This window comes from Nicotiana sylvestris, chromosome 7, assembly GCF_000393655.2.
Source record: "Nicotiana sylvestris chromosome 7, ASM39365v2, whole genome shotgun sequence".
NCBI classification, from domain to species: Eukaryota; Viridiplantae; Streptophyta; class Magnoliopsida; order Solanales; family Solanaceae; genus Nicotiana; species Nicotiana sylvestris.
In genome coordinates this window covers 87,925,759-87,950,814 of record NC_091063.1, presented here as the reverse complement: position 1 = coordinate 87,950,814, position 25,056 = coordinate 87,925,759, and the positions used below count along the sequence as shown (strand labels likewise).

Here is a 25,056-nt window from a genome sequence, read left to right as displayed (position 1 = left end):
AGTGGTGCTGACAGGATCAGAAGAAGGGGCCATCCGTCCAGTAGAAACCTACATAAGAATAAAAAGCTTAGAATAACAAAGTATATAATAAGTCACAACAATTTGAATTGTCGTACCACTATCTCGTCGGGCTCCTGAATGTAATCATCTATCTCAGCCATGTCAACATTGCGTTCAGCCTTAAAAAGGAAATTAACAAAGTTATGGAAAATAAAGACAAATTCTAATTCAATACTATGAAAACCATACCTGCGAACGTGATGATGAACCATAACTCAGTCGGCGCCCATTATGTAAATCTCGGGTCGGCCGCTCCTCAGCAACAGTAGACGGGCCTGAAAAGTATGTATCCCAATCCACTCCATAAAGGTATGTGTCCATGATCAATAATTGACCCGACGGGGTCACTTGCAAAGTCCCTAGAGTGAGATCCATCCCAAGGCTGTATGACGGCATGTCTGTCTCATGTAGGCCACTCGGCAGATCGGCAACAATATAATCAGCATGGGCCTTAATGCCACCTTGCTGGGGACCACCTCCTCGCCGCCTACCGCCACGCCGTCCGGCACCCCCGCCTCGTCGGGCACCACCACCTCGTCGGGCACCTTCACCTCGTCGGGCACCTTCACCTCGTCGGGCACCACCACCTTATGTCACACCAGGGCCTCGCTCATACTGCTCTGGCTCCATATAATCAGGCATGTGTGCCAAACGCTGATCCCCCCGGGCTCGCTGTAGTGTCCGGGCAGCCAACTCTACAAATCGACGGCTATAATCCTGCAAGGCGTTTGCAGGATCGCCGACATAATCCTGCATCTGTAGTCCCATCTAATAGACTGTGTGTAGTCCAATAGCCTGCACAACGTATGAAATATAAACTACGTATATTGCACTAAAATACAGTTATATAATGAATAATAATAGAAAACATACTAGGACCTCGTGTCGCCCGGCGTATGGAACGTACCGACCGCCAACCTGATGAATAGGGTTCTCGATAAAAATTCAGATAACGTGCCGGTACTAGGACATATACCTCTGAAGATCAACCTCCTCGATATGTATAGGTGGGGGCAGAATCATTTGATCTCGATGGTCCCAAATATGGATATGCGCCGCTAACCATGCCATAAATGCGTCGTCCGCCCTGCAACGATCATCCCTATAATAATGTGTAGGCTCCCATATAGGCACCCTCGGTATATACTGCAACGGCCAAACTGTCGAAGTACCCGCTCCGAGGCATGATGCTCTAAAATATCGAGGCATATGAGTGGGGCAAAAGTGCTCAAAATCAATAGGTCGGCCGAGCAATAAGGTGGCAGGGAAGCTATCAAATCGTTGTTGTATGGCGTCCAGATGAACTATCAAATAAGAACATGAAACGTGAGTATGCGCAACACTAAGTTAATCTACACCAGGTAAGTTTAGGTATATATTTACCTGTGCGCCCTCTAGTAGATCCAACACATCCCTGCATAGGGGGAGATTATGATGAGCATCATACTTTCGTGTAAGTGTACGGCGGAGAACCCACCTCCTGGCTAGAGGGAGAAACGAAGGTGCTACAGTAGGAGGTAATTGTGGTCGCGGTGGCTGAAACTGCAAGAACCGCTCCCAGTCCCAAACCTAACTTATAAAGTTGACATAATGTTTAAGATAAAGTCTAACTAGGTAGAGTTGGAACTGATGAACACTTTATTTGAATATGTTGTCACCTGTAGAAGCGGAATAAAACCACAAACATCTCTCTGAGTGTCCATGCTTGCCCGGCACATCTGCCTATACATGTAGCCGAGAATAGCAGCACCCCAGCTGTAATAGAGTAACTCATCTAGCAGCTGAAGATGATGCAAAAATCTCAGGCTGACTAGGTTCCCCGAAGTGTTCGGGAACAAGACCCCTCCAAATAGAAGAAGCAACAACAACCTCGTATATTGGGTGATATGTACCTCCTCTGTATCGTCGGTGATATCGGGGTGGAGTAGCTCCAAGTGCTGTCTAATAGGGGTCAAAGTCAACCGACTAGCACCCGACGATGCAGTCTCATCCTGTGGCCTGAAATCTGTTTCACTGCTGCAGCATGTCCAAATAAGCATCACGCGACATAAATCTCATAGCAATAGGCAGTGAAACGGGCAGGCCATATAAAACCTCAACGTCCTGCAGCGTGATGGTAGCCTCGCCAATGGGCAGGTGAAAAGTGTGTGTTTCCGGTCGCCACCGCTCAATCAACGCCGTGATCAAAGCCCAGTCAACCTGTATCCGCCCAATCTTAATAATCCTATAGAATCCCGTGTCCTGGAGGCGATGGATTACACGCTCGTGGAGAACTCTGTGCCTCAGAAAATCCCACAGGTCGTCCACTCTCCTAGCACAGAGAGTCTGGGAAAGTAACTCTCCCTCCCATATATGGGCGGACCTATGATCGCCCTGAAGCACTAATAGCTCACGAGAGTAAGGGTCGGGATGTATAGGCGCGTCCATGTCGTCAACTGTAAATTAAACAACATTAATTGTATGTTTATTATTTAATTGTGCAAAGTATATATAACAATTGGGTTTCAGGCTCGATATTTGAGGCCCAGTAGCACCAACTTATCATGATTATTTATGTGTGTCAAATTCAATTTTTTGATAATTTTGTGTGTGTTTGTTTTATAATTTTGAGTATTTAATTGTGCGAAGTATATATAACAGTTGGGTTCCATGCTCGATATTTGAGGCCCAGTAGCACCAACTTATCATGATTATTTATGTGTGTCAAATTCAATTTTTTGATAATTTTGTGTGTGTTTGATTTATAATTTTGAGTATTTAATTGTGCAAAGTATATATAACAATTGGGTTTCAGGCTCGATATTTGAGGTCCAGTAGCACCAACTTATCATGATTATTTATGAGTGTCAAGTTCAATTTTTTGATAATTTTGTGTGTGTTTGTTTTATAATTTTGAGTATTTAATTTTACAAAGTATATATAACAATCTACCATTATAGAAAATACTTAAACTACAAGCATTTTACGCTAAAATACTATACAGTTTACTACGCTAACATATTAGTTTCGCAAATAAAACACAAAACGACTTGGAAACACTAATATCTAAATTTGGATATTAACATAAAAAATTAAATCTCAATTTTACATTTTTTTAGAACACTAATATCTAAGTTCGGATAAATATAACATACTAGTTTCGCAAATAAAATACAAAACGAGACGAAAACTCAACTTTAATAACTCGGATTCTGCTAAAACCAAATCTTGAAATATTAGAATTAATAAGTTGTTGGGTGGTGTGCATATGACGAAGTGAATAACAATCATTCTCCAATTATTGCTCCGATCTCTCTCTCTCTCCTTTCTCATGCATATGGCTGAGGGCCCATAATTTTGTTAGAAAGATACATGCAATCAATCATGTTACGTGAACGTCTAGTAATTGCAAAACTGTCGTGTTCATGACCAGTACGATAGTCAACTCTCGACCATTTCGTTTTTTTGCATTTTGCAATATATACGCAATTTAATTATGTTTCAAGACAAGTTTGAATTTTTTTTTCTACAACAGCCCGCAATGTTTCTGCTTTGCGTAATTGCGTTGCCCAGAAACTAAGGTTTATCGATCGGTACGTCATTGTTGCATATCTCAGCAAGTCTAATTAATAGGAGCAAGCGTAACCCCATAAGTTAAACAAAACTGTGAATACCTTGAAAATTCACCACCCCAACATTTCAGGCTAAAAAAAACTGTACGTGATAAACTAGGAGCTGCTTATGGTAAATGACAATGCGAATCAGATATTCAGATCAGCTACAATTGTAAAATTATACAACATGAGGGAATTCACAATCACATCGTTAATTATTCTGTCCAAATGATTATCAGCACCATATTGACAATTATATACATCAAGCAACTCCATTGAAGTATTTTATGTTTCGAATTTTAACAAGACTGTCGCAACATAATTAATATTAGTTGATTAATCGAACTACCTTTTGGGTCTCTAGTCTCAACCATTTGTCTTGTGGATAAACACCCAAGCTAATTAATGTGGGCTCAAGTTGTCCTTCAGTCCCACCTTTTAAACAACTTTAGCCCCCTTTCTTCCCCTCCTTCTCCATCACCATCACCGGACTAGAGAGAAAAAAGTCACTATCTCAATTATTGTATACTAGCGTCTAACCAGTGAAAGGCTTGACTTCCTTCATCTTCATTGCTCAATTTTTCGCTATCTGCTTCTCTATTTTTTTTTGTACCCATTCAATTAGAATGGAATCACAGAGATGTATTTGTCACAGAAATACACCCAGCATCATTATCACATTTTGTTTCTTATTGCATAACAATGAGTTGGAAACCTCAATTCCAAAAATTAAATTTTTGAGCATCAATTGCAGTGTTACTTGTAAGTAAGATTGACAAAGACGACAGTGACACAGAAATGCTTCGTAACGCTTGCTCATGTGTTCAACGATGACGTCGATAATGAAAATGGTGTTGCTGACACAAGAACAATGTACTTCAGCTCTTCGCGAGTTACAAAACAAAAACTTCAGCTCTAGAGCTGAAGTTCGCCAGTTACAAAAACAAAAACTTCAACAAAACAAAAACTTCAGCCTAGAGCTGAAGTTCGCCAGTTACAAAACAAAAACTTCAGCTCTAGAGCTGAACTTCAGGCCCGTCTACTAGAATGCTGAAGTTTTGTGTGATTGCCTTTGCTACTTCAGCCTCGTATGCTGAAGTTTTGCGAAAAAGCGAGTACGCTTGCAATTTTTTTTTTTGTAAAACAGGCACAAGTTAAAACGTGATACAAAAAGCGGATATAGATGCAAATGCCCCTCTTAATCCACAAAATTGGATGGCCCAACAAAAAGTAGGAATGAGAAAATTTATGCAATTTTGGAGTCTGCTGGGTAGGCATAATAACCGAGAAATCGAAAAGCTAGACCGAACCAAATTAATTCGATTCTTCGGTTGCCGATACGGTCTTCACTATTGGGATATCGATATTTTGGTTCTTCGGTACGTTATTTCATATGAGGGTTTCGGTATTTTGGTATATCGAAATACCTAACTTTTTTACTATGCATATTAAGTAACTTAATTTAAATTTGCATCCAACCATAAATTCAACCCAAGCCTCATTTTTCTTTTTATCTTGTTAGAATACATTGATATTATTATTTCAATGAAGTGCTAAAATTAAGCTTGAGAAAATTAATTCGGGTTTATGTGTGCTGCTACTATCTCAATTGAATGATATATTTTATTTGTCGCATCAGCTTTTACTGATCTTTATAAATAGAAAATGTTTTTAGTCTATCATTAACTAAGAAGATTGACGTTCAATAGCTACTGAAAGATGTATTTACTGCATCTAATAAATTAGCAAGAACGATATGTACTCGTCCCATAATGTAACAGAACATTCAACTTTAAGTAATCTGGTCTAGACTCAAAACACATGGAATGACTTTTGCTTTGAACCTCCTAAATAATGAGTAGAATTCTAGAATTTCGCAAGGTCAATACCACATTTGATATGCACAATTGATAGATCGAATACTGAAGTACTAAATCAAAATTTTTAAATACTGAATCGAAGTACCAAACGCTACGGCTAACAATTGAATGACTAACCCAAAACCCATAAGTCAAACTGATTGTGGGTTGAGAAATGGACAATCAATAGTGCTTATAATCCCATAGTCTAAACATCATTTCTTTTAATTATTGACATATCGATTTTATATATAAGTTAACTCATCAAATGCCACTTATTTAATGATTTTCATTATATATAAAAAGAAGAAATAAGAGATCAATTTCAGCAAGCATGACAAGTATAACAATCAAAGACCAGCAAAGTTTTTTAATGTATTACTTAGGGTGTAGAAATGATGCATTTTGTTAATTAATTCAAGAATTGTCTCATCAATCAAAATAAACTATTGGATCAGTTTCAACTAAATTGACAAAAAGAGAAGAGAAATATTGAAGTAGTGGTAGACCTCAACTATTACAGGCATATTATATTACTCCAATTTCGTTGGTTTTAATATGAATTCTTTTTTTTTTTTTAAATATTTAGAAATGGTTCTAGAAAAGGTTTCTAGACGCGTTATCCCTTTTGCTTGAATACAACTATCATTCATGCTACTATATGTTATTCATGCTACTATATGTTAGTGCATGTGTATATATCAATGGGTCCACTAAAATTGAGGTCCAACCGTACAACCCAACATAGATTTTGCAACTTTTTTTTTTTTTTGTAAAAAAAAATTGAAAGGGACGGCAACGGTCGATAAACAATTGTGACATTTCTCCAAATTATATACATATGGATGTGGGTATTTTGTGGAGTGAAAGTGAAGGGCTTCTAGATGCATTGCCACGTCAGAAAGGATCGTCCTTTTTTTTGGACACTAACCATTTATTACCCCAAACAGTACCAATTTATCATGGCCTAGTGATTTTATTAGGTGAAAATATATTTAATCATAACCTATTATAAACACGCATTATACATCTATTAATTTGGATAAACGCAAGATATATAGATAAATATTTACCGAGAAAGACTGTCCTTAACAATGAGCTTGTGACCACGGTTTTGCATTATTCTGCCCTCCAATAACTTAGGGTTACTGATGATAGAACCTACATTTAAAGGTTGTAGTTTGAAATAAAAATTCTCAATTAGTGGGAGGATTTCAAAACCTAAACAACTCAATTGATAACTTCATAACTAGTCCAAGAGAAGATGTTAACAAGCTTATTAATGTTAATGCAGTGAGATTTGTAAGGATAAATAAGATTACCTGTGTGGATGTGACTATATTTTTATAAATCTATTAATTGGGGATTTCATTGATACCATTTGTATACATAATTCATTGAAGTCGGGAGTCTAATAAATTGTAGAGTATATAAATTTTCTGCATCTTTCATGTCTGAGACGACATTTTAAGACAATATATTTCACATTGAGCATTGATATGAAAGACGAGTGGAGTCAATTACTCAAATGATCACTCAACTATCCCAAGTTATCTCCTAAAGTTACTTTTCTTTCGTTTGTAACAACAAAGTCACTGAACTATGCTTATAGCACTCAGAAGATCACTCAATTAGATTTTTCAAATTTTGGATTGCCAAATACCTATCTTATCCTCTAAATTATAAACATTTATCTTCTTTTTATTTTTTTAAAACTTTTTAATTTATGATTTTCCCTTTTTAATTTATATTATGGACTTACCTGTAGGATAAATAAATTTTATTTATAAATTAAAAAAATAAAAAGTATTTAATCATATATAATGCCGGAATAATAAAATAATGAGCATAGTAAAAAAGTTAATTACAATAATTTGTTCATACTAATAAGTTTAGTATTAATAACAAAAATTCAGAAATTTATTTACACATTCAGAATGAAAGAAAATAAATGTTGTAAAATTTATATTCCATGCACATAATATAAAAATAATTATTTAAATAAAGTTATCTTTATAATATACATTATATATTCTTGAAAATTATGCTCAATTATATTATTATGTTTCTACCAACTTTCTGACGACACAAAGTTATGTCACCGGAAAGCAAGGGGACTATCTGTATAGGGTAAAATATGATATGTTAAGTCATTGCATAAGAGGGTGACACGTGGAACTGTAGGCAGGGGATAGCTAAGACCGAAGATAATTGTTTCATTTATTACCGGAAAGAATGATGTTCATAAAGATGAAATAAATATCTGCCACCCGGTAGCATTTAATGAATAATATTCTACAACATTTAATATAATTTAGCATAACTTTCAAAAATATATAATGTATATTAGAAAAATACGTTTATTTAAATAATTAATAATTAATTTTATATTACATGCATGAAATATATATTTTACAACCTTTATTTTTTTCATTCTGAATTGTGCAAATAATTTTGAATTTTTGTTGTTAATACTAACTTATTATTACGAACATATTATTCTAATTAATTTTTTTTACTATGCTCATTATTTTTTTATTCCAGTATTATATACGCGTAAATACTTTTTTTTTAAAATTTATAAATAAAATTTATTTATTCTATAGGTAAGATAATATAAATTAAAAAGGCAAAAATCATAATATTAAAAAGTTTTTAAAAAATAAAAAGAAGATAAATGTTTATAATTTAGTGGGTAAAATAGGCATTTGGTAATCCAAAATTTGAAAAACCTAGTTGAGTGACCTTCTGAGTGCTATAGACATAATTCAATGACTTTGTTGTTTCAAACGAAAGAAAAGTGACTTTAAAAACTAATTTGGGATAGGTGAGTGACCATTTCAGTAATGAACTCAAGACGAGTGAGATTTCTACGTATGCAAGTGATCATCGATATCACCCAATTAACATTTAAATTAAAAAAAAAACATCACATATCTTTTAAGTTAAAGGTGTAGATATAATAAATCGTCACTAAAACAGTTATTAGTAATCTCGTAGGAGTATAATACAAAATACCAGCATTAGGCCTTGTACGCCAAGCATTGGAGGCCAAAATCTTCATTATGACATTATCTACAATAGCTATCACATGATTGAAGTTCTACTGTTGTTCAAACTTACTTTCTATGTTTAATTTAAACGACACACTTTTCTTATTAGTTCATTTAAAAAAGAATAATATATTTTTATATTTAAAAATAATTTAATTTTTGTTTTTTATTTTTCTCATTTTACTCTTAATGATAAGTTTTTATAGCCACAAAAATGTCATAGCCCCGCAAAGTTGTTGCTCCTTAAGCTTTTAGGATCATAAATTTTAAAAGTCTTAAAACTTTGTGTCAAGTCAAAATATATTATCTAAATTAAAACGGAGGAAGTATAAAAATGGTACTACGCTAACCAAAGAATTCAGGATTTAGGGTTTAGGGTTTAGGGTGAAGTGGTAAGTACTCCTCAAATGTAACTAAAAGTTTCATATTCAAGCTTTGAATATAAAGTAGTCTTTGGTAAAAAGTACTTTGCGAATTCGGATTAATAGAACCCAGTACAAATAAGTCCAACAATGACCACCAAATGACGTGGTGCAGACGTGCAGTGTATAAGACTGTTCCTCCCTTAATCAGATGTCTCGAGTTCGAGCTCTGAGTATGAAAAAATCCTTGGTAGGAAGCGTTTCTCCCCAAATGGGGCCCTATGCAGCGTGAATCCGGATATAGTTAAGCTCCAATACGGATATCGAACATCGAGCGGGAACAAAAAAAAAAAAAAAGGACCAACAATGAGAAATAAACAAAAGGACAAAAAGTAATAAATCCAATTATTGAGAAGGAAAAGATACCTCGTCAGCACACAGTCTTCTTTGCTCAAACTGTAAACCGATAGAAACGGTGGGTGCCCAAGATTCCCCTCCCTAACTTCCATTTTACATATAAAAACCTCTCCCTCACCTTCTCTTTAAATTATACACAACTTTCTATATCTTGCTCCGTTACGTTTTCCACATATTATTCGTTTGAAGAATTGTATTAGTAATAACTCTCCGATGGTTCAATCCCTAGCCCTACCTGCCGGAATTTCCTTCTCTTTTGCTCTTCAGAATACTTCTACTTCCACCGCCGGCTTCTCCGATCGTCGTGTCTTATTTCTCCGAAAGAATACACGCAGAGCATCGATATATGCTGCCGCCGTTGCGGAGGCTCCACCGGCATTGAAGAGGAGAACACCGGCGAGTCTTTACGAGGTGCTAAGGGTAAAAGAAAATGCATCAGCGAAAGAGATTAAGGCAGCTTACCGGAATTTGGCTAAGCTATACCATCCCGACGCTGCCTCTCGGCCGGAGGAATCTTCCGACGACCGGCATTTCATTGAGATACACGACGCTTACGTGACGCTATCTGATCCTGTGTCTAGGGCTCTATACGACGTGAAGTTAAGCGCGGTCTCCCCTCGACGAGGTTTTGGGAGCTCCGACGACGGAGTTCGGATCTATGGGTCTGAGTTTTACCCGGCCCGAAGATGGGAAACGGATCAGTGTTGGTGATTAGGGACCCACATTTTGCCGCGTGAACACTGTAAATCTGTAATCTATCAAGTGGCAATTTAGTATTTATAGGAGTATCCGTTTTTGTTTCCTCTTTTTTCTGTTCCATACCGAGGAGCCAGTTGGAAATTTTTTAAAATGTCTCTTTTAAGGATATCAGTAAATACATATTTCACAATTTCATCTCATAGGCATCTCAAAGCGAAAAGATTTTAAAAAAATTGAGTTGAGTCATGAATTAATGTCACGTATTTACTTAATTTTATTTCAAATGGGAAGAAATAAGAGACTAATTTCAGTAGGATATGACAAATCCAACATTCAAAGACGAACAAAGAATTTATATGTATTTCTTAGAGTATAATTGCGATTACCAGGGCCAATTTAAGATTTAAAATTCTTGAATTTAATATTTAAGAGAATTAGAATTGAGCTTCTTGTGTTTTTAAGTTTGTGTTCAAACGTAATATTTCTCAAAGTTTAAATAGGTTTTTAGTTTTCACCTACATATATTGGTGTTTTGTATAAAAAAGATTAGGTTAAATTGAACCCACTGCCCATATTTTTTCTATAATAATAATTAAGTGATACATGAAATGTCACATATTTACCAATTTATTTCGTAAAGGGAAGATATAAGAGACTGATATCAGCAAATCCAACCATTCAAGAGTCAAGACTAGCAAAGAGTTTAAATCTATATCTTAGAGTAGAAATGAAGCATCATCAATCAAATTTAAATAATGGATCACTTTCATCTTAATTAAGGAAAAGTAAAGAAGATTGGAGGGAGTGGTAAAGCACGACTATATCATTAGATAATTCATTACTGCAATTTTTGTTGGTTATAATATTAATTCTTGTTTTTCACATAGAAATGGTTTAAAGGGTAAAGTTTCTAGAAGCCTTATCCTTGCTTAAATGCAATTATAATACAAAGCTAAATATAGAAGAATTCGCTAAAATTAGGGTCCAACCTTCAAAAATCAAACCCAACGGAGACTTTTGTTTGTATAAAAATCGAAGGGGACGTCAACAGTCAATGAAGAACGACAGTGACTTTTCTCCAAATTAGTGGGGGGAGGGGGAGGGGGAGGGGGGGAGGGTTCTGGATATTTTCTTCGTGGAGTGGAAGAGAAGGGCTTCTAGAAGCATAGCCACGTGAGAAATGACGGTGAGCTTACCACAGTTTTCTACTTAGAATCTGTTAGTTACAGTTTTGAAACATTTCCTCTGTTTTTACAGAGTATAGACAGCAGGCCAAACCCACAAAAAGGGAGGAAAAATCTATCCCCATTTAGTGTTTACACTAAATTATCACATTCATAATTTATATTTATTTACATATAAACATCTAATACTTAATTATGATTATATATTTATTAATTAATATTCTATTTGTTTTATTTTATGTGATCATGTGTGATTGGATACGGAGTTTAGGAGAAAAGAAAGCTTTTGAAACTTCTAGTCTTGAACATGTTATAATATTTGTATGATTATAAAACTTTGAATATTGGAGTTTTAAACATGCCAGTATTTGTGACTTTGTGTGGCTACAAAAGCTTTTGGTACAAATTTAATTTATTTTTTTACTTTTACATAAACTGGATTGAAGGGACTCTGGAGTATGCATTATAATGGAGTACAGTCAGGGGCAGACCCACGTGGGATCAAGAAGGTTTATATGAACCCGGTTCGTCTAAAAATAACACTATTATATTTTACCTTTTTTCAAGAAAATGCTGTTATATATATTTTTTTGACCCCACTTAGTACAAAGGCATTATCCAGCCCACTGGCAAAGTGGGTTCAAGTTTTCTGGGATGTACAGAGTTCGAATATAGAACACTTTTCGAACACTATTATACTCATGGTGTTTTTCCCCTATATAGAACACTTTTTCCCCAGTTCTCTGCATCATTATAATTTATTTTGTTGACGTTTTTGTATATTTATTTATTTTGTATTTTGAATCCGCTTGATAAAAATCTTGGGTCCACCTGGGAAGTAGTACATTATTATTGAAAATGGGAGACAGAAGTGTGTTGTTCTTTTTCTAGCCCTCCATCCTTGAACAGACTCACTTCCCACCCCTTTAATTATTTATCATGTCAAAGTTTGAGGATTGAATGAGAGATATAGCTAAAGATAGTTCAAAACAGGCTAATTCCAAGGTAATCAGTCAAATTTTAGGTAAACATGGTCCAAATATGACCAGTCAACTAGTTATTTGCAAGTATAGTTAAAAGACAAATAGTTTGCTGTGTATCCTAATCCTAATAAAAAATATAAACAAAGTATCAACCAATTGAGAGAAAACTGTAACCAGTTACAATAAGAAATGGTTTGAGCTGATCACATTTGATTATACGCTTTCAATTAGTATACTTTGATCTGTTTAATCCTAACTCTTTTCTTATTTAGACATTCGGAATCTGAAATAATTAATTTGAAGTTGCACTCAATTGATCAATAAAAGGGACAAAATACTCCCCATCCAATCTTAGCTCACTTTCGTTTACCACTCTATACAGACTTACCTTTAAGTAGAGGTCCTAGATATTTAAAAATTGTTGCCAAGACTCAAGCGAATAGATAGTAGCTTAAGGGGTCCTTTGGTTCGAATACGGTTTATGCCGGGATAAGTTATGCTGGTATTGTTTTTTATTCACTGTTTGGTATGTTATATCAAAATGACAATTGCATAATTTCTAAGAAGAAAGTATAAGTTATCCCGGCACTAATTACCCCACCCTCTACAAGGTATAAGTTATCCCGGTACTAATTTTAATCTCGGGATAACTTATAACAGATTTGCTAACCAACAAAGCATTAAGATGATATTAATTTTTTATACCAGCACTATAACTTCTTATACTTCATACCAAACGACCCCTAAGAGTAAGGAGTATATAATACTTGCTCCGTTTCAATTTATGTGATATTTTTTTCTTTTTTATTCAATCAAAAAGAGAATAATACTTTTTATATTCAGTAACAATTCAATTTTAAATTTTATTTTTTACTTTTAATGAAATAATTTATAACCACATAAATTTTTATTATTTATTTTATACCACAAATTTCAAAAATCAAGTCTTCCTTGTATTTTTAAAATTTTGTCAAATACCTTCATATTAATTGGAACGGGACGGGGTAGTATAAAATACCAAGATTAAGCATTTGGAGGCCATAATAATAATCTTTAATACCTTACAGCTCCAACTGCATCTGATGTAGTACGAGACTGTCTCGTAGTTTTAAATATACTATTCCCAATCTTCTAGAAGGCATAAGAAAAATGCCTCGTCAGCACACAGTCTTCCATTTTGCAACTGTAATCTTAAAAAACGGTGGGTACGCCGTCCTCGGGTTTAAAGATTCCCTCCTTAGACTTTTTCATTTTTTCTATATAAAATAAAAACAAAACCTCTTTTCTCAGTTTTTCTTTAAATAATAAATTATACCCCACAAAAAACTTTCTATATCTCACTCCGCTTTCCGCATTTTCGTCTGACAAATTGAAAAAATCATAATTCTCCAATGGTCCAATCCCTAACCCTAATTTCCCCAACTTCCTTTCCCTTTTCCGTTCATAACTCCTCCTCTTCCGCCGCCGCATTTGGAATTTCGTACATTGGGAAGAATACTAAGAGATTATCGATATGTGCTTCCGCCGTTGCCGAGGCTCCGCCGGCGTTGGAGAGGACAAGACCGGCGAGTCTCTATGAGGTGTTAAGGGTTAAAAGAGATGCTTCAGCGAAAGAGATTAAGGCTGCTTACCGGAATTTGGCTAAACTGTACCATCCCGATGCTGCTTCTCTGCCGGAGGAATCTTCCGACGGCCTGAATTTCATTGAGATTCACGACGCTTATGCCACGCTCTCTGATCCTTCTTCCAGGGCGCTGTACGATCTCAAGTTAAGCGTAGGCTCTCGTCGGCGAGGTTTTGGGCACTCTTCCAATGGATATCGTATCAGTAGGTCGGAGTTTTATCCGACCCGGAGATGGGAAACGGATCAATGCTGGTGATGACAGATTGTTAGGACCCCACATTTCTCCGCCTTCACACTGTATTTTGTTAAGTGGCTTTAGATGGAGATTTAGTTAGTGTACATCCTGCGTCTTGTTCTTTTTTTTTGTTCTCATTTATGCTCCTTCTACTTGAGCCAATTGGCCAGAAATGCAAGGAAAAAAAGAAAAGTCTTCTCTGAGGAAATACATATTTCACAATTTCATGGCTTCGTTTAGAAAAGTCTCGCAGATATTAACTGGGCGTTTGGACACGAGAATTATAAATTCCGGAAAAAGTGAAAAAAAAAAATCAAATAAAAATGCTATTTGAAAATTTGTGTTTGAAGGTTGGATGAATACAATTTTTGTTTTTATTTTTATTTTTACAGAGTGATCTGAAATTAAAATTTTGAAAAACAGTTTTTTGGAAAATTTTCAAATTTTCAAAAAATTACAAAATTAATCTTCAAAGTGAAAATTAAAAATTTTATGAACAAACACAGATTTAAAAAAAGAAGTGAATTTTTTTGAAAAAAAAGTATTAAAAAAATGGCCACAGGGGCCTAATAGTACGAAAATTCTTGTAATTATTTGTTTTCGAAGTGTGGGGAAGACATTGTGTTATTTCACTATTTATTGTTAGTACGTATAGTATTTTGTATAATGCGGGTTGAAGTAGGATGTCTCCATTAGATTGTGGAGTTAGCTAAACAAAATGTGCTACAAGGTTTTTTTTTTTTTTTTTTTTTTTTTTTATAACGAACAAAGAGCTAATTTGGTTTTGTTCATCTTAATTTCTATTTATTTTATGGTTTGCGAGATGTATCATCTAAAATTAAATAAATCAGCGAAAGATCTAATAACCTTTACAAATCCCGAGGAAAAACTTGTATGTAATGAAAATCAAAATGTGGGTTAAGGTCTAGACATAGATACTCCCCATCCTCGACTATTAAAGTAAAGGACGAAGGTTTTCATCTGTAAATGAAATGAGCAAAACTCAAACTCAAATTCACGATTTCAAGCTTGAGTTCTCCTGTAGAGTTAATTTTACAATATGATTTACTTAAATAAAAAAGAACCCTCTAGCTATGGCACTTAGTAAGTAAGAGGAAACTTAGTTTTATAGATAAGGTAGGGCATTCTTACTTTGCTCGTGCAATATATTGCTCAAGAATAGCACATCACTTTAGAAATTTTGGTTCATAAATGGGAGCTTTCTAACTTAGCTCATACAGAAGGATATATTAGCTAAGAATACAACATACCAGTGTGTGATCCCACAAGTGCAATAACACATCATATTAAAAACTTAAAAGATGTAGATAAAAGTTGACAGTCCAGGCAAGCATAAAGCACTAATGGGAATCCAAATTCTAAAAGATAAAACGGAACTCAAAATGACAGTCCACCATAAACGACCAGACTTCAACTACAAAAGTAAACAAAAATAAAAAATGAGTTTTCCTCGCACAAATAGGATCATTAGAAGAGTAATAAAAACAGCACTTTTGAGTTCCCGCTTAAAATTGGAGTATAATAACAATGTACAAGTCAAAATTCGGTATATACGGAAAACTCACCCAAAAATACTAACTCTACAACTTCAAAAAATCTATTCTGTCCTTTTTTTTTGTGCTTAAGTCTCTACAACAGGAAAATTCACCCAACTGATTACGGTTTTACCTAGAAAAAGTAAAACAAAAAGAGATAATAGGAGGTTGGTGCAGACTTCAATTTTACAGTACGACTTGCCTTTCCATGGATATTCCTAGGATTTGTACAGGCTTGTATATTCACCAAACATGATCATATTTTTGATCATTTACTCATCAACATCGAATTGATTACATGCAAAATCAGCCGAATGTTTGAAAGTTCAGCAGCGGGGGTTGTAGCAATACTTCTGCGGTGGTGTAATATTTGATATACTTGCTCAAAAATGGGCCGCACATGCACTGCGATCATCGGGTCAGTTGGATTTATGGCAGTCAACACATCCCTCATCCAGGATAGTTTTTGGACCGTCTCTTTGCTAATATCACACGCCAACTGCTGAAGAAGTGAAAGGAGCACTCCTTGACTCAGAGAGAGAGGATTCAAGGACAAAATCCCTGGCAAATCAACCTGGTACAAGACACCAAGAAATGATCAAGACTCCACTACAGAATACCGTCCTCAATTTGTTAGTGAAGCCAAATCAAGGAGAATACCATCCCCTCCCCCCCCCCCAACAACCATAAACAGCTGTTCTTTTTGTGTGTGCATATCTCTAACAATTGAATGCAAGCACATATGAATTTATTACCATAACAGAAATTTGAAATGCTTCATTTTGAGCTACGAACTTTTTCTTTGGATAGATTCGAGATAAGAACTTTCTTCTCAGTATGGTCCCAATTTTATTGGATGTCAATGGTCAGCCAGGTTCGAGGTAAGAACTTTTAATAAACAAGCCAATAATATGCTCCAAAAAGTAATGACAGAACTGAGTTGTTTGTTTTTGTACAAAAACACTGTCAATTTTATGATGCCCCCTTACTTCCTCCTCCCTTCCCCAACTGTTTCTCTTCTCCTGGACCCTATTAATCTCCCTTTTTCCCATTAAAAAATATTCCTCAGCAACTGACCTTAAAGTACATGATAATCCTATCAGTACGTAAATGCCAATGTAAACAGCATACCTGAGAGCATAACCACGAGACAATTGATACGTCACTTCTTTGTAACGCTGCAGTGAATGCTTCCTCATACTTGTGCTCCGCTAACAGTCTAGATAACTCTTTGGTTGGATCTGGAGGTGTCTCAATCTATTGCAGACATAAATATATGAATGAGTACAGTAAAGCAAGACAAAAGGCAGGAAAATTTAAGCAACAAATTCTTAATAGCAAAATATGAGCAGTTAATTCTTTGCTCCACCAAGGAATATAGGACAAACCTTCTCATGCAGCAATGATCCATTATTCATGTGGCTAACCAGCGGATTTGCTGACTGGGGATTTGCTCCAGAAACTGCGAGAGCAAGCAACTTTCTCTGACTATCAGCCAGCTCTCCGCTCAATGTCTGAGTCATTGACGACGCTGAATTTATGGCATCCTGAAAATTGAGTCCAATGAGTGTCTAATTCCAAAGAGGATAAGAGCTCACTAGTTTCCAAACTTCATCATTATTTAATCATTTTTTTATCTTTTATATCAACACATCCACCAGGTTACAAAGTAGGTTGAGAGGAAAGAAGAACATAAACAAAGATAGAACCACTTCCCTCTTTCCATTTTAACTATTTTAATTTAACTCTGCGCGTCAATTAAGGCAATTGAAAAGGGTGATTCGTCTTGTTTGCGGAACATACAATGTAATAACTAATATGAGTTGTCTTATTTGTGGAGCGGAACATGTGGTGTATTAAGTTTAATGACGTGCTTTTGGAGAATATAATATTGCAAAAAGTTGTATTGAGAAATGAGGATAGAGTATCATGCGGTATATTATATTCAATCCTGTGTTTTCGCCTTTTTGGAGAATATGATAGTGAAAATGTTGTATTGAGAAATGAGGATGGTAAAAAGAGAGCATGGCTTATTTTTTTATGTTATATTAATTTGTATTGAAACTTTCCTTAACCACTTTCGGACTGCATGGTGGAAAGAAAGGCAATCATTTGCGGAGATCAGTGTATAGTTTGTAATCAGTGAGTCATCATTCAATAAGTTGTTCATCAAAGATAAAATTGAGCAAAAACATGAAAACCTTGGGCTGAGAATATCATTGTAGAGCACTACAGGATTTAAACAACTAAACACGTGCACCCTTGAACCCACTATACCAAACTAAACCAAAAGATGGTATGAAAGAGATCAAACGAAGCTATGTTGCGCGGACTCTTCAAAATACTGCCGCACCCGTGTCGGATTCTCCAAAAGTCACTGCTTTTGGAGAATCCGGCACGCACCCGATGATATTTTCGAAGAGTCCGAGCAACATAGAAACGAAGAAAAGTATCTTGCCGAATTCAAAACACAGTAAGGGATAAAGAATAAGTCAACACAAGAAGTGGAAGAATTATTCCCTTGGTTACAACCAAGGGATAATATACTTGATGTAGTATAGATAAACTAGAAGCAGAGAAACGACAGTCTAACAAAGATTAGCAAGAAACCACAAGGATAAATAAAATTAGAAAAGTTCCATACTCTTAGAGCAAGTGCCAACGGGGAATGCACGGACTCAAATTGCTGTTGCGCAGCAGCCGAGTGGTCAGCAATGCCTTTCTGGAATGTTAAATCTACTTGCTCAAACATTGCCTTGCATGACATCTCGAAGGCAGGGATCACTGAAGCTTCCAAAGTAGATTTCAGTGTTTCCTGCATGACAGTTCCCACGCCATTAAATAAGACACATTCAACACTGATTTGAAATGTACAATATCTCTGAATTTCTGGGGTGGCACAGAGGCAGCAGGAAGGGCAGAAGTTAAGAGGATCAGGAAGTTATACTCTTAGGGCCACTATGCTAGATGAAAAGATAAGCTAGAATCTAGCATTATAAACCAGTCATTAGGGGAAAAAATGAGCATGACAATGCGAGGAATTTATACCCACATTAGTGGCATTAGCTCAGTAAAAAGCAACCCATGCTTACCTGCAGAGCTTGCTTGCCAGAGGTCTGGAATTGTGCTTGGATTTGTCTAGCTACAGTAGCTTCAAGTTTGGAGTTTACTGCTTTCTCCAGTTGGTTCACTGCCTTGTCACCAACTCCTCTCTGCACCATAACATTCAGTCACACCACAAACAAATCCATACAAGCAAAGGTTCAGATTTTCATATTATTAACCTGGAATGCTTCTGAAATTGCAACTGATACAGTTTTCTCAATGGTAGGGGTAATACTGCGTGCCACAGCTTGTCCAACAGCTGCTAGTTCTTTCTTCATTAATTTTTCAATCAGCCCTGGCATGTCCTTGTTTAAGCAGTTAGAGATCAAATTCGCCATTTGTTGTGTACGATCACGAAGAGACTTCTCCTGTTTTGCACACTCTTCTTGTAAACGAGCCCATAAAGCATCAGAATTGGCCTTGACAGATTTTTCCATGCTCCGTCCCAGGGCAGCCTCAAGTCTTCTTCCTTCTTTGGTCACTGGGACAGCAACCATCATTTCCATCTGCTTTTGTGTATCTTTTTGCATAGTCAGAAGCTACATGAAACAGCAAACAGAGGAAAAAAGAGAACACATAAGAATAAGATCTTGACAGAACAAAATTAAAATGAGGTTTTTTGTTGGATTAGTAACGTAATTAACTCAATATTTTTTTGGTAACGTGTAACTGCAGTAAGGATGAACTTGTCAGCATCCTCGATATATCTTCAATGCATGACATAATTTTTTTGAATAGCATGAATGCTGTTCCCACACGGAGAAGAATATACAAAAAGTTCAGCTTCCACCATTTGAGCTGTTGAAGAGTTGATAATGAATATTTTGATAAAGTAGTTCCAGAAGGTGAACACAAATAAAAAAACACCAAAAATTTAAAACTTGAAACAATTGTTCAACGAATTTCAGGAGGATGATCAGCCAGGGCAAGGACCATTGCAAAAACCTGTTAATTAGTAGATGGGAAAACAACCCTAACAGAAAGTAGAAATACAGCTACAGGTGGCATATCAAGCAAAGAATGAATGATAAAAATGATGAAATCAATTACTTAGTAACATGAAACAATCTAAAAGCTAATGCATGAACCGTCATGATATACTAATGCTAAGCAACAAAATACACACACCCACACACACAACAAAAAAATTAAATGAGGAAAACACTAAACTTCAGATATCCAAATACATATGCTCTTAGGACTAAAAGAAGCACCTGATTTAGCATCTCACGCATGGACAGAATTTGTGAGAAAGCAGCTTCCACAGAAGGGGTACTTGAGCTGAGACCAGACTCATTTAAAGAATCTGTTGAATTGAAAACACTAGGCGATGATGATGACGGCCCAGATACTTGAGTATTCCTCCCCTTCTGCTTTTTCCCTTTTGCAGTGGGAGCTGGTGCTTGATGAACAGTGACCGACATTGTTGAGTCCAGATCCTTTTCAGAGGTCTCCTTTGCAGAGTCACGATCTTCCTCCAGTGTACTTGAAGGTTGCGACGGTCCCTCACTTCTACCAGCCCCATCAAACTGCCTAGATTCCTCCACAGTATAGGTTTCAGGAGATAAAGCGCGACATTCTCGAGCCATTTCTATTCCAAGATCAGATGCTTGAGAGCAAAAGGCTTTCTCCTTATTTTCTGACACAAAAGAATGAAGTTCTTCTTGAGAGCCAACATCAGTTTTCTGACTGAATATTGCTTCACCAACAACTTTAACATCCACCTCAACATTACGGGCGTCATTGTTAATTACAACATCCTGGATATTCAATTCTGACTCACTTTTCTGCTCGTTAACAATGTTAACCTCAGAGGATGATCTAGCCATCAATATTTCTGAAGGAGTCACCAAATGAGTTGGGTGCTTGAACTTAACAGGAGGACTGATACCTGAGGGAACATCATTCTGTGACTGTTTAGATTCATCATTTTTAGGTTCATCATCCAAGGAAGTAACATCAGACACATTTGGAGTTGTGCCCTCCTTTTGCCGATCAACTGAATATTCAACAACTTTTGGATCCCCAACTTGCTCATTATCAGAGGTGCCACGCTCAAAGCTGTTTGATGGACCTCTAAAACCAGATAGTTTTCGAGACAATGTAGGACTCAAAGGAGGCGGAGGTGATGCAATGGGGGCAATGTCACTATCACTAGTTACAGTGGGAAAAGTAGACGATTTAGTTTCTATAATGGAGGAAGCTAATTCTTGAGAGGGGGCCGATTCAGTAGGTGCAGTACTAGGATGTCTAGCTGTTGGTGATATCTCAAAGCCACTTTCATGTACAGATGATTTGGGTGCAGAACTAGATAAAGGAAGCTCCTGCTGTTTACTTCTAGGGGGGTCAGCAGGAGCAGATCCTTCAATGCTAGCAGCATCACGGGAAACACCGGATTCCGTCCTTTCGAAAACCACATTCTCTGTTGGAGGTGGCAAGCATTGGGACAAGTCCAAAGCATACTGCTGAATGGCCTGCGTCTGTACACAATACACCTGAACAATCTGTTCACCATTGGGCAATAGATCACTCGTCCCAGTGAAACTCAAAATTGGCATGGTAACTGTAAATCCTGCTATGTAATCCATCCGGGTTGCCACCGGGTTTGGGCCATACTCCAGATGCACAGCATATATAGCATTCTTTTTTGCGTTTGCTAGTAGAAGTAAACCTGCTTGAGATAAGGCTACAACTTGGTTAAAAAATGCCTCTCCAGCTTGAGCTTCAGCTGAACTCTTCAGCTCCAATGTCTGTGTACAGCGCCATGACTCAGCATCACTAGGAAGCAACCAGCCTTCTTCACTTGCTGAAGCCCATATCTTTACCTCCCGATTAAGAGGACCCTGAACACCTTTAAATGGTCAACTCAAACTCAAGAACCACCACAAGGCAAACTCATGGGGAAGAAAAAATAGAGTTGTGATTGAAATTCTGAACAAAGAATAACTGGTCTCCAAGAATATGATCTTTTTTAGGGCAATAAATGGCATTTGAGAAACAGTTTTGAGCAAATTAGCATGGACGGCAAGTAAATGGCATCTGAGAATATGTTATTTTCTAGGAAACAAAACTACTAGTCAGAAAAAACGGTTGATGTTCTGACAAAAAGTGACCAGCGCAAAATGCATTAGCACATACCCCAGTGATGAGTATGATGTGATCTGGACGATGTGGAGCAGCCAAGAAGGTAACAGAATTAACAGGGTGACCATCATGAGGCCTGAGAACTGCTATAGGAAGGGGCTTCCGGTCTTCCCATATCTTTATCTGGAAATCACGATAAAATCCACACGCACCAGTCAATAGAGAGCATCCAAATTTTGCCAAGTAGCAATACAACAAATCAACCTTTTGCAATCGGGATCATACTTTATCCTGTTTGTTTCATTTTCAGAGTTTTAAATGGGTCCAAAACATAAAAGATAAAGAATGCATATAACCCAAGGAACTAATACATGCAAGTATCCTTGAAAAGAACAACACCTCAGAAACCAAAGGATTTTACATGCTATTCTTAGAAACTTCTAAACGTCAATTAGGAGTAAGTAGTTTTTTAAAATATACATGAGTCCCATCTCATCAAATACAAGCAAACTTTTTCTTTTTTTAAGATCGGTCATCAAATACAAGCAACATGACTCTAAAAATTTAGTGAATAACACGTTGGGGTCTGAGTTTTTGGTTGAGTTATCATTTTCACAGCGAAAACATGTGGATTTATACGAACAGTTACATAGAGGTTATGCCAAGAAACATTACATCAAGCCATTTTTTTAGAAGTAAAATATAAGTATATATACACACACATACATTGCATCAAATAGATTAAAAGACAACAGAGACCAAAACCCTCACGAACCGTGCCATCCACTGAAGCAGATACCAAACGCGTGGTCATCCACTGGCACATAGATAAATCAGTCACTTCTCTATCGTGGGTACCAACAAGTTGTACCCCATCAACCAACTTGTCAACAGGACACCTGAGAGGTTCCTCAGCTGAAAAAACTGAACCTTTTCCCACTTTAGTGGTATCAATTTTCAAAATGCGTCTCCCGATTCCAACCACGAGAATTTCCTATAGAAGAGAACATAAGAAAAGTTAAGCACAACATCAACAGAAGAAAACAACACCCAAATAGAGAGATAGGTCGATACTTGTTTATGACAATGCCAACAAACACGTGGGTGCACAGATTCCCCTTCACCCACAATTTGAACAGCAATGACAATCTTTCCTGTAATTTGTGGCTTATCTTCTTCATCTGGTCCTTCGGTAATTTTCCATATATAAACCCGGCCATCAATACTCGCACTGAGACAAAACCAAATTAGAAACATAGACTACTTACTGCATAAGTAGAAAGTACAAAAGAACGGAGCCCCTACCTAGCCAAGAGATGAACATCCTCTGCAAAGAAAGCCATGTCTGTGACCCTCTGAAAGAACAAACAAGGTCCCCAGATGAATAAAATATGGTTTTTTTAAGGGAAGGAGAAAGCAGATTATAAAGATCAAATTTCTATACTTCTCACAAGATCAATTATTTCTATTTAAACCAAACAAGATCTAGTACCAACGGATTTGTACATTAATCAATCGATAAAATAACACTCACTTCAAAATATGTACCACGTAATAAACAAATGCCGAAGTCATGAATAACTATTGTTTATCTAACCAGAAGTCAAGGACAACTATTTTTAGCAGCTCCAAGTATGATAGGATGGTCTTAAATTCTTAACTTGAAAGTACAGTGGAAGTCTTCCAGTTGAAAGTCATAGAACCCCAAACACGGACTACAGCTTTATACCTGATATCAGAGAGTGGCTACAAAGTTGAATCCTTTTTAAGCTTATTCTCAAATCCTACGAAATTACGAAAGAAAGCATATTTCTATCTCACACGCAACTGGCACATTGACTATGAATGAAATTGTGATTATCAAAACTTCTGCATAAGAACAATGTCCTTCGACCAAATTATTGTCTTTCCATAACTGAAATGCATGTCAGATAAAACACCAATCTTAAGATATTGCACCCGGCAACAAACATAAGCTGTAACATTCTTCCTATAAGGTTCGTACAACAGATTCAAATTATTTTCCCGCATTTATTAAGTAATTACAGGTAATCTCTTGATAAGGATTAACGGGTAATTTAGTATAAATGATAATTAATCTACTACAACAGGTTAATGTAAAAATGTCTTTGCACTGTGTGTATTTAAGCTAAGAAATCCAACCTGCGCAAGGCCTTTAAGCAACGATCTCAAGGCAGTATTAATGTTAAGAACCCGTATAGCCCCCAATTTCAATCCATAACATATGTAAGTTTTGTTAACTGCAATCTGCCGACCCAATACAAGACCCGGATCCGACCCATACTTTGTAATAGGAGTAACCTCGAGCTGAGGCTGCACCTCACTGGGCAACTTAACATCAATATCATACACAATGTGATCACCATTCAAATGCCGGCCTTTAGGCAACTTGCTGCTCGCCATTCTCATAGGTCCCGCGCCCGGGACATTTGGGCCAGAGGAAAATTCAGAGAGCTCTGACCCAGAAGTGGTAAGTTGTATAGGAGGGATTTCAAGAGTAGAAGGGGGAGCACTCAACAAAGCCATAAGCCTAGCACCAGGGTTCGGGTTAGGGAATTGGTGAGGACTAGTAGGTTGGGGTGGGGGTGGTTGAAGAGGGGGGTGGGGAAAGACATGGATCTTTGCTGATGAGCAAACTGGGTGGCATCATGTTGAGGTAGTGGGGTGGTGTATTGGGGGGTTAGGTGGGGGTGATTGAATTGAGGGTGGTGATGGTGAAATGGGGCTGCTGTCGTTTGAGGTGGATACGGGTACACACCTCCGGCACCGGCGCCGGCGACGGTGGGTGGAGGGTAAGAAGCGTTAGGAGGTGGGAAAGGGGAGGAAATTAAATTAGGGTTTTGATTGGGATTAGGGTTTGGTGAATTAGGGTTTGGCTTGTAGAATTTGTGCATATCGAATGGTCCTGAACCACCTGGCTGGTTTGGATTGCCAGGAGAAGAAGCCATGAGAGTGACAACTCAAGATTTAATTGTGCGGGGAAAATGGATAGATAGTAGATACGGGAATACTGCACGTACAGATTTGAAGGGATTTGGATGAATCAAGAGGAAGAAGAAGAAGAAGAAGAAGAAATCGGTGTGGGGATGGATACTTTTCAGATCCGTCCGATTAAGGGGAAGATGCAGACTTGGGAGCAGAGCCTTCAGTACTTTCTTACGAGTACTTTTCTGAGACTTTAATAATTTAGTGAAGATGATACTCTGGATTATGGAGTAACT

At 36.8% G+C, this 25,056-nt stretch overlaps 3 protein-coding genes across 3 annotated transcripts; 2 read left to right on the top strand and 1 right to left on the bottom strand.

Annotated features, from left to right (window-relative positions):
* Positions 1–9,557: 9,557 nt before the first annotated feature.
* LOC104229450 (chaperone protein dnaJ 11, chloroplastic-like) lies at positions 9,558–10,055 on the top strand. The gene has a single exon (XM_009782102.2). It carries the CDS (start codon positions 9,558–9,560, stop codon positions 10,053–10,055), a length of 498 nt encoding a protein of 165 aa, XP_009780404.1.
* A 3,546-nt stretch (positions 10,056–13,601) lies between these two features.
* LOC104229452 (chaperone protein dnaJ 11, chloroplastic) lies at positions 13,602–14,090 on the top strand. The gene has a single exon (XM_009782103.2). It carries the CDS (start codon positions 13,602–13,604, stop codon positions 14,088–14,090), a length of 489 nt encoding a protein of 162 aa, XP_009780405.1.
* Positions 14,091–15,566: 1,476 nt separating this feature from the next.
* On the bottom strand, positions 15,567–24,783 carry LOC104229453 (enhancer of mRNA-decapping protein 4-like). The gene is given in 13 exon segments (XM_070151878.1): positions 15,567–16,199; positions 16,757–16,882; positions 17,014–17,172; positions 18,270–18,440; positions 18,718–18,837; positions 18,910–19,269; positions 19,945–21,573; positions 21,869–21,997; positions 22,590–22,808; positions 22,889–23,045; positions 23,120–23,169; positions 23,978–24,438; positions 24,441–24,783. Coding segments are annotated over 13 exon segments (4,230 nt in total). The 3' UTR covers positions 15,567–15,893.
* Between the last annotated feature and the right edge of the window lie 273 nt (positions 24,784–25,056).